At 36.9% G+C, this 14,450-nt stretch overlaps 1 protein-coding gene across 1 annotated transcript in view; it reads left to right on the top strand.

The window, feature by feature from the left end:
• The window catches only part of LOC140226670 (DNA repair protein RAD51 homolog 2-like), a 202,779-nt gene extending 200,557 nt beyond the window's left edge, over positions 1 to 2,222 (top strand). The window contains exon 11 of the mRNA XM_072307112.1: positions 2,092 to 2,222. Within this exon, the coding sequence (XP_072163213.1) occupies positions 2,092 to 2,216 (125 nt within the window). The 3' untranslated portion in view covers positions 2,217 to 2,222. The remainder of the gene's footprint in view (positions 1 to 2,091) is intronic.
• Positions 2,223 to 14,450: the final 12,228 nt, after the last annotated feature.

Genomic DNA, 14,450 nt, shown 5'->3' on the forward strand with positions numbered 1-14,450 from the left:
GAAACCAGCACTCAAGCATTCTTAAAATGTTCAGTTGTGTTCTGATGGAGCCAGCAGTGGGCATAAATGCATAAGCCATCAGTGAAAAAGCCTTGCAGTCTCATCTGGTTCAGCATGAAAATCCATAGGTGGTTGAGGCACTGCACATAACAATCCCAGCAACTAACTGGTCAATGACCGTATCAGCTTCTAAACTTGGGAGGGGGATCAGCAGGGGATTTGTATGTGGGTTGAGTGAGGGGGGATTTCAGGGGGTACAGGGCACCACCACCAACCACAGGGTGAAGCAAATAACACGGACAGCTGGTAGGCATTGGATCGCTGCCCTCAGTGACTGAAACGTAAACAGTGCCTTGGTGATCGGACCACGTGAGCAAGCGAGGGCAGCCTACAGAAGCAGCAGTAATCTGTCCCAGGGCTGGGAATGATCAGACTCTCATGGATCTACTCCAGTCTATTGCAGTATTTTCCTCTCTTTCTTTCTCTCTCTCCCTATTTCTTTATTTTTTTTTATCACCATGTTCTTTTTCATTTGTAGCCCTGTAACTCATCATCCTCTGCATCATCTGGACTCCACATTTTTTTTTTCTACCTAATGTTCTCCGGCTTTAGATATGGCAAGAAATAATCTTGCAATGTGCTTGTAGAACATCTTGTTATGATTCGTTTTTAGGAAGGGTGCAGTTATCTACAGAAATGGTAACTTTTTATTCTTTTATATGTGACTGCCATGGAAACCCTTTTTCATGCTTTGCTTTGAATTAATAATATTGTATACATGAACAAGAGGACTCATTTTTTTTTGTGATTGTGACAATTATTTGTGGGAAAAAAATGAGTTACGTGGCTAATACTGGATCTATAGCTTTGTGAAATTCAAAAAGGAATGACTGTATCTGTAAGTGACTGTACTGTAATGTTCTCACAATAATCATACGAAGTTTTGAATCTCTTTCCTCTCAAGAGCACTTACCTGAAGTCTAGACATTGTGGCTTTGTTGGGTTGATGTGTGCTGAATTGCACTTTTGCGATGCACATAATGTACAACAACATCTGTGTCTGACTTTTTAGCTCCATTTCCGGTATAGACCAACACACAAAAATATTAAGGGTTTGTTTAATATCACATTGATTTTTATATGATAGAAAAAGCAAATATCTGATTTGAGTGCACTGATTTCTTTTCATGAGAAAAGGCTCATTTAGTTTCACACTGAGAACCATTTCAGCTCACCTGATATGAGTAGGATGTGGCATAATAAAAGTTTATTGCCCAGCCATGATGACAAATAGCTTTTAAACATCAAACCCAAAAGTACTGAACAGTGTCTACTTTCATTTCCCATCACTAATCCCCAGAGCTTCTTTTGAGAACATTAGATACGATGCAAAAGTTTCAACAACAACAACAACAACAACAACAAAATGTCCCTACATGTATAAATCCATATTTCTCTTTGCACATTTTAACACAATTTCTGTTGATGTGTGTTGACAAGAGCAACCAGCTGTAAAAATGGAAATTTGGGTGTGAAAATTTTCATGCATTTATGCAACAAGAAACTAATGCAAAATCAAAAGCACACACTTTTTAATACCCAAACATACACACATAGTATGTATGAGGGTATATATAAATCACTCTGAGGTCAGGTGGCCGTGTGGTCGGTCGGTCTGTTGGTTTGTCCATTGCAAAATAATGAGGACCAAACTACTCTCTCATTTTTCTGGCAATTGACCTAAAATCTGGTGTGTGTGACTGCTGTCACAGGTAGATGTGCAAGACATGTTTTTTGTCAGTATTGAGTAATGCATTGCCATGGTGACTGCAAATTTTCATAAAAGTCATACGAATACGTGGATAAAACTACTTTCTCAGTTAGAAAGCAATTTAGTTGAAATTTGGTACAATCATAACCATTACTATCATTATTGTTGTTGTTATTGTAATCATCAGTACTATTTTTCTATGATGAATAACTGAAAGAGAGTTGTTATTTCTGGTGTCAAGAGAGCCACGACCAAAGTATGATGAAAACAAAAGTTGATCAGATATTTCTCTGCATTGCTGTGTTTACATTGTATTTCAGACGGAGCAGATGATGTCTCCACATTTCAAGGGACAGACCCTGGGCGACAGAGGATCAGAGTCCGATCTGCTGTCCCAAGAAATCCAGCGTCAATACCAACATCTTTGACAACAGCAACTTCATAGTCATCATCATCATCATCATCATCATCATCATCATCATCATCATCATAAGTGTCATCATTACCATAAGTGCCATCATCATCTTGGCTCATCTGTCATTCAAGTCCCGTTTTCTGAATCATGACAACTGTGTGCTTATAGAATATCTGTAAAGATTAGATCCCCAGTTCATCGATCTTGGTTCTTTGAAATAAAGCAGAATGTGGCAAGGCTCTCTGAAGCGCAAGAGAGAAAGCAATTAAGTTCTGTTACCCTAACATGATCACAATATTTGCTCTTTCACGCACACCAGAAATTAATGATTTTCAATTATCAGCTTTTGCAACGGAATAAGGAAACCAGTAAATCTGGTTAGTCAAGACAAAATAAATCACAAACTTGAAATGTTGTTCTGCACTTTAAAATGGTTTAGATGTTTGGAACAAAAGACTAAGACATCAGATTTGATGGAAGTATATAAAGTCAATTGGAAATGGGACTTCCCTCTGTCTGTGAGAGTGAATATATCTGATTAAAGAGTAATTTAGATTTTCCTCATGATGGCTTTGCCATAGCTTGTTCATTGCCTGTCATGCTGGAGGACTAAAGTGAGAGTATATTTAAAGTAAGATTTGATTCATAAAATGAAAAAGAAAATCATCTTTAACTCCATATGAATGTCAGTTCAGAGTGGGAAAGCATCCTTGTAAAAAAGCAAGAGGGAAAGTGGGAGGAAAGGCATGCATCCCATCAGTTCACCTGCTTGATTAAAAGTTGTGGAACTAATTTAGATAGTGTGATTTTTCTAATTTGCCACACCTGTCATTTGTGTGTTCATTATTGTCATAAGTTGTATACCATTATTGTCACACCTCATTTGTATACCAGTGTCCATATGTGTACCAATATCCATATATGCATTCCAATGTCCATTTGTGTGTCGGTGTCCATTTGAATACCAATGTCCATTTGTGTACCAATATCTATTTGTATGCCATTGATTGTCCATTTCTGTACCAATATCCATTTGCACACCAATGTCCATTTGTGCATAGCTTTGCAAAGTGTACAGTCCTGGCGTTTTTCATCATGTCTGCATCGTCACAGTCCAGATAGTGCCTCATATCCGCTACATCCATTGCTTCCATTCACAATCAAATCAAACTCAAAAGACTGTCAAGATGGAGGTTTTCCTGGTGTAGTATGACACTGACAGAAGAAACTAAGCTTTGATGAGGACCTCAAGACTATTATTACCCATGTGAGTTCAGCAAGTACTGTTCACATCACACCGCCCTTTATTGATGTGTGTGCTGTTGTCGCATAGACATTTCATGAAATATGAAATAATGATGTGAGTTTCTCTGTGATTGAGCCATGCAAAATTGGAGCAGACCTGATGATTAAGTATGCTTTTACCTTTGTTTTTGTTTGTTTATTTGTTCGTTTTTCGTTTTGTTACCTTTCAGCCAACACTGCAGTCAAAGGTAATGTTTGATCTCAGCCAGCACCATTTCTTACATGATTTCATTTTAGTTCTGTTTTATTCTTTTTGGGGTCATGTTGACAAGAAGTGCAAGTAAGCTCATGCTGCTGGTGTTTGTGTGTACACCACCATGTGTACATTTTACATAACAATTCCTCCAACGCAAATGGTGTCCATATTTTATTCTGTCTCATCAAGAATCATTTTTCTAGGCAGGGAATACAAAGTCGATCAAAATAGTACAGGTGGCCCAACTGAGGGCCCAGTGGCATGACCCTTAAGGGCCCAAAACTGTGATTCCTATCATCTTTTTCTCAAGATGTAGAAAAATTAAAGCTCAGTTGTATAGTTTAGAGATACTTTTAGAGGTAAAGACAATAATGAGTTAATGACCATGGCAGTGGTAGCATGATTGGCTCACCAAGAAAGGGGGAGGTAATTGTTGACTTGGGTTTACATAGCATTAAGTGCTGAGATTAATCATTCTATCTGGAAAAATTAAAGGCTTGAACATAGTTTTGTGAATGCCTGGCCAGAACAGGCAGTATGGTGTATCTGTAAGAATTAGAATTTGATTTGGAAGTGTATTGTGTAGTTCAGAAGTTGCTGTGATCTCGAATGGCTCATGATACTGAACACGTATAATCACATATGAATGCTGATGTGAGCTCGATATTCTCTATATTTCCCAGCATAAACCATTACCCTCAACTGTGCCACAATAGGTCTGTCTTATCTGTCTTTCGTGTTGTTTAAATGTTATTACCCCATCAGAGTTTCAGAAATCACATTTGTGTGGTTTGGTGCTGCGTCTTTGAATTGTATGGTTTACTATCTATTTTAAGCATTTCATGAGGTAGAGTGTAAAATTGTCTTTTATCGAAATCCCTTGTTGTTCAACTTACAATTATCATTTTTAAGCAACAACATTTTTGATAGACTTAATGTCCAATTTCATAATGGATTCTTTTATTAGCAACATATTTCAGGAGGTTAAAGTGCTTGATTTTCTCTTAAATTGGCACATGCTTGTAGATTTCTTCCTGATTTTGTGCAGATTTGATAAATTCATCCATTTCCATCTAGTCTTTCTTGAATACAAGAAATGTACTAGAATTCAGAAATGTCAATTTAATTATGACAAGATGATCACTTGTGCAGCCAGATCCCCCCTGGACTTGATGAGTTAAACCACCTTCAAATAACATTCAGCCCACCACCAGTGCGGAGGAGTGAATAATAAATTTAAAAAGACACCCAAATGTTGGACCAGGATGCAGGCAGATCTGCTCCATCTGGTTTTCCCTTTCCAAAGTTGGTCACACACCTGTATTTCTGAGAGGGAAGGATACCGGAAATTGACGCTTGAACTTTGGGCTAAATGTTTGTTTGTTCATGTGAGGGCACTCAGCTACTCGTGGCAGAGCATTAAAAGGTGATTTGAGTCTAATAACTGGGGTGCAGACACAGACTTCCAGTCAGGTACAATTCAGGCATCCTGATAGCTCATGTAACATTCTATCTCACATGAATACATGCTTCGCTCATAGACCAAAGCAGGTGTCACAAAATGACAGAGTAACAAACAAATAAACAAGCAAAATTATACAGAGGAGCATTCTACAAATTACACAAGTATGCAAGGCATTTTGTATTTGATCCCTAAGTGAATCAAACTAGTTAAATTTTGTCTTTGAAGTTTTGAAAGGGGGGTTGAGGATTGGGGAAGAAACTCTGCTCAAACTTTCTTCATAGGGCAAGAAAGCCAGACTATGTGCTGGATTATTTGACCCATTAGAATGTTTGAATCTCCCTGATTTTTTTGATAAGAGAGAACATGGGCAGTCTTGTTATTGTGAACTTACAATTAGAGTTGTCCAGTTTCACAGAAATTGTTCCTCTGTTCTTGTTTTCAGAACCATTTCATTAAAAAACAGAACAAATCCAGTGACATACTTTTGCTTATGTTATAAAAGGAGCAATAAACATAAAAAGACAAGGGCAAGTTGTGATTTTTTCCAAAATTGAAATGTTTAAAAATACCTCACTTTTTTTTAGATTACAATCATGTTGTCAGTATCCTTCAAGAAAGAAGAAGCAGTAGGCCCAAAACACTGCATGGTAAACCCCCAATGAACACAGGTGGTTGGTTGCCTACCAACTTCTAGCATAGCTAGGGAATGTTGCTGATACACAGGCCCACGTATGTTCTTCTTTTTTTTCCCCTTCTACTTCTAAGGGCAAGGTCTTTAGTCGTCATCAACAAGATGCAGATACATTGGTATCTGCAGATGAATAGGAGGAAGCTGTGTCAAACTGATGATAGAGAAAATTTGCGCCATTTTCTGAGATGTACTGTGTAAAGTCATTTGCCCAGACTCTGATGACTTCCATGTATGATTGCTAAGATTTGTTTCATTTTTCATTTGTGACAAATACAACTTAACTCTGGCTGGTAATCAGCGCTCTCTATCATCAAGGCTCCCCCTCATTAACTTCAATCCGCATGCTGTAGTGACAATTCACAGGGTTAATTCAATTTCCGTGTCTCTATCCATGCATTGTTGCATGTTGTAAGTCTGTCTGTCTGTCATGGCAAACCTCCCTCCTTCGGTGGATGACACCAATGTTTACCACTATACTGCATGCCAGGCATCATGAATTATTGACAGCATAAGACACTGCTGAAAGCCTGGTATTAGCTTGGAAAAAGCATGTGAGTCATATGGATGTCATTGTCTTTGTTTAGAATTGTATGGTTGGTACCCCACCACGTTGGCAATAACACATACCAAAGTTTATGAACTTTTAAAGCATGATGCTACTCCATTTTAGGTTGGCTTTTTGCAGAATGGTAGAAATTCATTTGAATTGGATGTCAGTGGCAAGGGTGTGTAATGTAATTCTAAACAGAATATTTGTAAGATAATTTGGTCTTATTTGCTCAAAATGGTTAAAATGTTTCTTTAAATCTGCAGTTTGGACTCACAGAGTTGATACAGTCACCCATGTGAAGCCATTAACCCGTTTAGGACGTGTCCCGAGTATACTCGGGCTGACGTTTTCCAGGCTGTGGACTGGTCCCGAGTATACTCGGGCTGAGAGAGTGAAATGAACACGCATTTTTAAACTTAGAATTTCACCAACAATACGATGCCTATGTTGAAAATGATTTATATTTTGTGGGACTACATACATCAAAGTTGCCATCTGTGAACATTTTGTGATGATTGGTCATATCTTATGTCTATAAACAAGCAAAATATTGACAAACATGAGTGCAATTTTCACGACATTAAGACCTTCGCAACGGTCGGGAAACTGACCAATGACGAGAGACCAGCCGCACGCTCTGGCAATCTCATTTGCATCGGTATGCAAATTGTCACACTCAAGTGAAAAGCGTGCGTGCGGCGGTCAAGACCGTTGCGTGCACGCACCTACCTTATTAGCATTTCACATGATAAAGTATTGTAGCATACTACTTCGTGTTATATCAGGAATGCAATGTCGTACTTATGGATCTTCTATGAAAGCCACCTCGGCATGACAACCTGCTTACCATTATTGGCATGAAATGTTGGCCTTCTTCTTCCGCTGCCGAGTCCTGGGATTTGCCAGAACTCGGCGAATTGAATAAATTCAAAAGTAAATCTTTTGCGTGTCCCTGCATGCATGTGATGTGTGTGAATGTTTTTGTGTCTGTTTGTTATCATGACAGCGATGTTACTTGTAGTTGTTTGAAGAGTTTTACCGTCATGAATAATATTCTGATTATGTTATAAAATCGTTAAAAAAAAGAAAGAAACCACTTGGCCAAGAACAAACCGAGTAGGGGATGTACTGCATACAAACAACGCAGTCGATTGTGCTACTTCATCGAAGTCGTAAATTCATATAAATTGAATGGACCAGGTGGCCAGAGTATCAGGTTACATTGTACCTCCTTGAATAGACAGGATGTTGATACAAAAACATTCCTAAGACGCACTCGCAGACGCCATCTGAAAAGTCGGGGATTATGAGCATAATAGAGAAGTTCAAAGGCCGATTACAGACAGTCTCTTTTTTCTGCACCGGTCCATAGAATGCATTATAGTGATGTGCTTCGTATGTATTACGTAACCACTTTTACGGACTCCAATGATTTTATGGTTGTTGGGAAGCGAATGTGCAAGTTCTCATGTGGTTGTAACCAACATATATGTATAGAATTTAAACTTCGACAACGAAATACGCTGCAATAAAGCGAGTAAACAAGACATATGGCTTTTTATTTTTCTCTCATACGCTTAGCATTCGCCAAAAAATTGTAGATTATAATTATGATGTTCGGTATTTGATGTTTGCAGCATTTCAAAGAAGTGGTCAAAATGAAATAATATCCCATATTTCGATGATACCGACGATGGTGATGTCGACTGTCTAGTCTTTTTTGTTCTAGTTCTGTATGAATTCCTCATAATATGCTAATATTAGGCTATAGTCGCTCTTTCAATTACTTATACATTTAGAAGTCTGAGGTGTTTTCAGTCCACTTCTTTCGTAAGTTCACGAATCATTTTTTTTTTTCGATCATTGAGTTCAATCCATTTATAATCAGTCAAATATGACAACTTATACCGAAAAAACGACTTTTCTTTTTTTTTCTTTGTAGAAAGCGCTCCAAATTTGCGAAGTGGTGATTCAATTTTGCGAGAGACGGAGATGTGATAACCACATCGCTTCAATTGAACACTTTGTTTAGGAGCAAGGTATTTCGGGCAATAAAAACATGAAATTAATGTTCTTGTCTTATCTCATGTTTATCGATGTAATCAATTTTTTTTTTTCATGTTGCTATTGAAGTAATTTATGCACTTATCGTGCCTGTGTATTTTTTTATGTCTACGTATATCTCTGCATTTAGGTATGCCTACATTCATTCATTCCATTAGACTTCGTGAAATCGCATTGAAGCATTTTCATATTCATAAACGATTGCAGCAAATGCTCGTTTCCTTTATACATTATGCTTATTGAATGAGATTGTTAGTACTTCATTTTTGTTTTTGTCTTTTATCGGGGGATGACTGGTATACACAATAAAAAGATATTGATTTACACTCATGACATAAGAGAAGATCATTTCAGCAAAATTAGCCGTCTGTTATGAGATATCAAAGAATGCCGGGAGAAATGTCGTTTATTTCAACAAAAATATCGTCTTTTCCTTATTTTCTGAAGTGATGTAATAATTGTAGGTCTTCAAGCCTGTGTGGCTTGTACTTGCCATACTTCCATGATCATGTCGGCTTCTTCTACAGCTGCCGCATGGCCAACCTTTTTTGTTGCTAAATTGAATGAATTTCTCCGTCGAACTCGGAAATGCTCACCTGCGACCCTGTTTGAAAAGACGCTCTCTCATATTGAGACGAATTTGAATTCTCAATGGACATTCTAATTTGAATTGTGTTAAGGCTACGTAATTTGAAGTGATAGGATATAGTGAAAGGAAACTGAGATTGAATGAACATCTTCATTGCGCGATCTTTTTTTTTTAAGGCGATTTTGAATTACCTAACTGTGAAATTAGAAGACAAACGTACACACACACACACACACAAATGACTGCAAAATCTTTGCATAATGTTGAACCATTTTGAACACTCGAATATGCCGTTTTGCTCTTCCTTTGTAATACATTTGCCTCGATTAGTGCTGCTTCGATTTATCTCATTGCATCTCATTACTTTCCTTTCCAGCTATCCACTTCTTCATTCCCATCATCTACAATTAATCGTTTAGATTGAATATCCCCATTGATGGTGGCGATCACCTTTCCAAGATACTTTGCCCGTATTATTATATATAATCTCATAAGATATCACCATAACACAGATCATAGGCAAACCTAGGCGTGTGTAATATTTCATTTCGTTTGCAAAAGTGTGTTCAGATTACCGTCCATGGAACTAAATTTAGAAGACCAGCCTATTTTTTATCTCTTTATCTCTCAATCTTTCTTCTTATCGCATAGACTCCGATGTTTCGTTTGCAGACCGGAAGAGCTCATAAATGCTCCATCAACTGACTTGAATAGGTGTTATAATATATACATATACATATATATATATATATATATATATATATATATATATATATATATATATATATATATATATATATATATATATATATATATATATATATATATATATATATACATATATATATATATATATATATATATATATATATATATATATATACATATATATATATATATATATATACAATAATCTATCCCGTTTGCTGATGATTATCATATCACTGTGTGACATTTAATTTCAAGTGATGTGCAGTGAACAATACCTTCCCGCCATTACGGTAGAGTTGTAAGGGAATCATGACTGCACATAAAATTTGCAACATACAACCCGACAGTAAACTTACAAATGTGCTCGTTGATCTCCTTTATTCATCTCATGGAAACCTAAGTCATATAATTATGGTCGAAATCTGGAGGCAGTCATGATGGATAATTTCACAAAGCAAACGTCTTTATACAAAAATGCATGGAGTTCACAGGTTTAGTCACCATTAGCTGTCAAAGATTGCAAGAAAGATGTAACGATTTATCTGAATATTGAACATCCCATCAGCCTCTTGTCAACATTATGAAAATTGTTGAAACAAAACCAAGAAACAAACTCAAATGGAAGATTGGTTTGAGAAACTCAACTTCGATGTTGCTTGAAGCTTTTTTTTCGCTCTCTCATACTTATGAATGACAGCCTGATTATGTTATAAGATCGTTCAAAAAATCTACTCGGCCAACGAACCAAATAGAGGATATACTGTATAATAGTCATCATTTTCATACAATGCAAGAGCCGATATTGCCACTATGGGGTCTTACAATTATATTCATCATGGTGAAACACAGCGTAACATGTGCGCGTGTTATGGGCAAGAACACTTTGAATAGACCAGGTGGCCAGAGTATCAGGTTACATTGTACCTCCTTGAATAGACAGGATGTCGATACAAAAACATTCCTAAGACGCACTCGTAGACGCCATCCGAAAAGTCGGGGATTATGAGCATAATAGAGAAGTTCAAAGGCCGATTACAGACAGTCTCTTTATTCTGCACCGGTCCATAGAATGCATTATAGTGATATGCTTCGTATGTATTACGTAACCGCTTTTACGGACCCCAATGATTTTATGGTTGTTGAAAATCCAATGTGCAAGTTCTCATGTACTTGATACGAACATGTATTACAGAATTTAAACTTCGACAATGACATACGCTGCAATAAAGCGAGAAACAAGACATACGGCAGAAGTTGTCTTTTTTTCTCTCTCTCTCTCTCTCATACGCTTAGAATTCACAAATAAAAACTATGATGTCCAGTATTAATATGTTTGCAGCATTTCAAAGAGGCAGTCAAAATAAAATTACATCCCATATTACGACGATACCGACAATGGTGATGCTGACTGTTAAGTCTTTTTTGGTTCTAGTTTTGTATGAATTCTTCATAATATGCTAATTTTCGGCTATAGTCGCTCTGTCAATTATTTATACGTTTAGAAGTCTGGGTTTTTCAGTCCATCTCTTTCGGAAGTTCACAAGTCAAATGATTTCGCGATCATTGAGTTATAATGGTTTTAGCAACACACTACCGTTTTGTAGCTCAATCGATTTATAATCAGTAGAATATGGTAACTCATGCCTAAAAAAAAAAAAAAAAACTTTTTATGTAAATTTGTAGAAAGCACTCCAAATTTGCGAAGTGATGATTCAGTTTTGCGAGAGACGGAGATGTGATAACCCGTCGCTTCAATTGAACACTCTACTTTGTTTAGGAGCAAGGAATTTCGAGCAATAAAAGCATGAAATGTTCTTGTCCATCTCATATATTGATGTGATCAAATGTTTTCATGCTGCTATTGAAGTGGTTTATGCACTTATTGTGGCTGCGTATTTTTATAATAAATGCATTATACATCTCTGTATTTACGTAGACCTACTTGCATTCATTCCTTTAGACTTCGTGAAATCACATTGAAGCATTTTCATATTCATAAACGATTGCAGCAAATGCTCGTTTCCTTTATACATTATGCTTATTGAATGAGAATAGTACTTCATTTTTTGTCTTTTACCGGGCGATGACTGGTATACACAATAAAACAAAATAATATTGATTTACACTCATGACATAAGAGAAGATCACTTCAGCAAAATTAACCGTCTCTTATGAGAGATCGAAGAATGTCGGGAGAAATGTCGTTTTTTCAACAAACATATCATCTTTTCGTTATTTTCTGAAGTGATGTAATGATTTTAGACCTTCAAGCTTGTGTGGCATGTGCTCGCCGTTCTCCCATCTTCATGTCTTCTTCTTCTATCAGCTGGCGGGTGGTCAACCTTTTTGTTTCTAATATGAATGAACTTCTCCGACGAACTCGGAAATGCTCACCTGCTCTCTTACATTGATGCGAATCTGAATTCTCGATGGGAATTCTAATTTGAATTGTGCTAATGCTACATTTTTTGAAGTGATAGGACATAGTGAAAGGCAAACGAGGTTGAATGAACATCTTCATGGCGCTATCTTTTTTTCTTTTTTTGTTGGCTATTTTGAATTACGTAACTACGAAATTGGAAGGCAAACGTACACAAAAAATGACTGCAAACTCTTTGCATAATCTTGTACCCTTTTGCCCTTTTTTGCCGTTTTGCTCTTCCTTTGCAATACATTTGTCTCAATTAGTGTTCCTTCATTTTATCTCATTACATCTCATCACTTTCCTTTCCAGCTATCCCCTTCTTCATTCCCATATATACAAACGTTTAGATTGAATATTATCATTGATGGTGATGATTGCTTCTCCAAGATACTCTGCCCATAAAATTTATGTATATATATATATATATATATATATATATACATTACATATGTATCATATAAAACGTAGAAAGATATTACCAAAACACAGGTTGTAGGCAAACCTCATCTTGTATAATTTTACATTACGTTTGAAAAATCTTTTCAGATTATCTACCGTCAATCAAACAAAATTTAGATGACCAGCCTATTTTTCTCTCCTTTTTCTCTTCTCATCGTATAGACTCCCCTGTTTCATCTGAAGAGCTCATACATGTTCTGTCAACTGGCTTAAACAGGACCGGTGTTTTATTCTTAGTTTTTTGTTGTTGTTTTTTCTATGTAAGAAATAACGATACTCATTTAGGTTGGTGATTACTTTTTATAATAATTAAATATATGTCTTGTATCACTGTGTGAAATCTCATTTCACTTGATACATAGTGAATAATCATTATCTTCCCGACATTACGTCGAAGTTGTAAAGGAATTGTAAGATCTCACAGAAAAATAGCTGCATCAAACCCCGATAATAAACTCACAAATCCACCCGGTGATATCTTGTATGCATCCAATGAAAACCTATCATAAGTCGCATGATCGAAATTTGTAGGTAGTCACGATTGATAATTTCAGGAAGCAAACTTCTTTATACAGACTTCTACAGGGGATGGCAGGTATCGCGCAAGCGTGGATTATGCATTTTTATTCGTCTCAAAGAAAGTTAGAAAGATGCAAAGATTTGTTTGAATATTGAACATATTCCAGGCTCTTGTCAATTTTATGGGAATTACTGAAACAGAACCAAGAAATAAACTCAAGTGGACGTTATTCTATTACGAAATTCGACTTTGATAAATCAGTATCACCAATTCTACTTGTAATATTACATCGTTGATGGTTTGCCTAGTATTGAAAAAAAAAAACCACGTGCTTCTGTTACAGACACGCAAGCTTTGTATTTGGATACAAGTAGCGGGGACAAACAAGGTGTAACAGATTTTCAAATGTTGTATACAATGAATAAACTTCCTTCTGTTTCCAAAATTCATTGACTAGCTATGGTAAGGAATTTTGTGAACAACAGGAAGTCAAGAGTGGGTTCGTGTGCCTTTGATATCGCCACAATACGAGATTTACTTGGCGTGTCTTACAGTCGTGTAAATGGAAATACGCAAGCCTGTACACAATCCTCCGATCGATCGCTTTTCATTGAAAGACTTTGAAGGCTTGTGATCAACGGATTACAGTTTCCATAAAAGATTGCCTCCATGAATCAGTAAATTCAAGACAATTATGTAGTAGAAATTTGCGACACCCTCGACATAGCCTGGTGCCCAATAATAAAAGACGCTATTCATTTGAGTTGATGAGGGAACGTAAATTGACGATTGTACAGTACGTGAAGTTCAAACCGCGCGCGCGAACCCAGATAGCGAAGGGAAGCGACATTATTATTCATGAGCGGTCGTTATTCATCCAATCAGAGAGCGGATTCCTACACCGCATACACGGCAATTTGATGATTGGGTAAAGCGAGACCGTAAGTCACACCCCCTTAGTAACCCTCGGTTCGGGCTCGATTTTGGAAAACCTGTCCGTCTGTGGGGGTGTTCGCTCGCCAAAGCAAACCGTCCTAAACGGGTTAAAAGAAACAATGGGATGTAAATGATATGAATGATTAGCACAGGTGATTTTGCCAAATTTAGGTATCTAAAAGGAATATCATATTGATCACATGTAATTTGCACACATGTAGCATCATTTTCTCTTTTCATCATGGTGCTAAAAAAGAGAGTAAATTTTCTGAGGATTTGTAGAAACAGTGTCTCTAAGTTGTGATACGGCTTAAATTTTCCCAGGCTGAGAGTGGATCAGGTGTTTTAAGCTA

The sequence above is a fragment of the Diadema setosum genome, chromosome 1 (genome assembly GCF_964275005.1).
Source record: "Diadema setosum chromosome 1, eeDiaSeto1, whole genome shotgun sequence".
Lineage (NCBI taxonomy): Eukaryota > Metazoa > Echinodermata > Echinoidea > Diadematoida > Diadematidae > Diadema > Diadema setosum.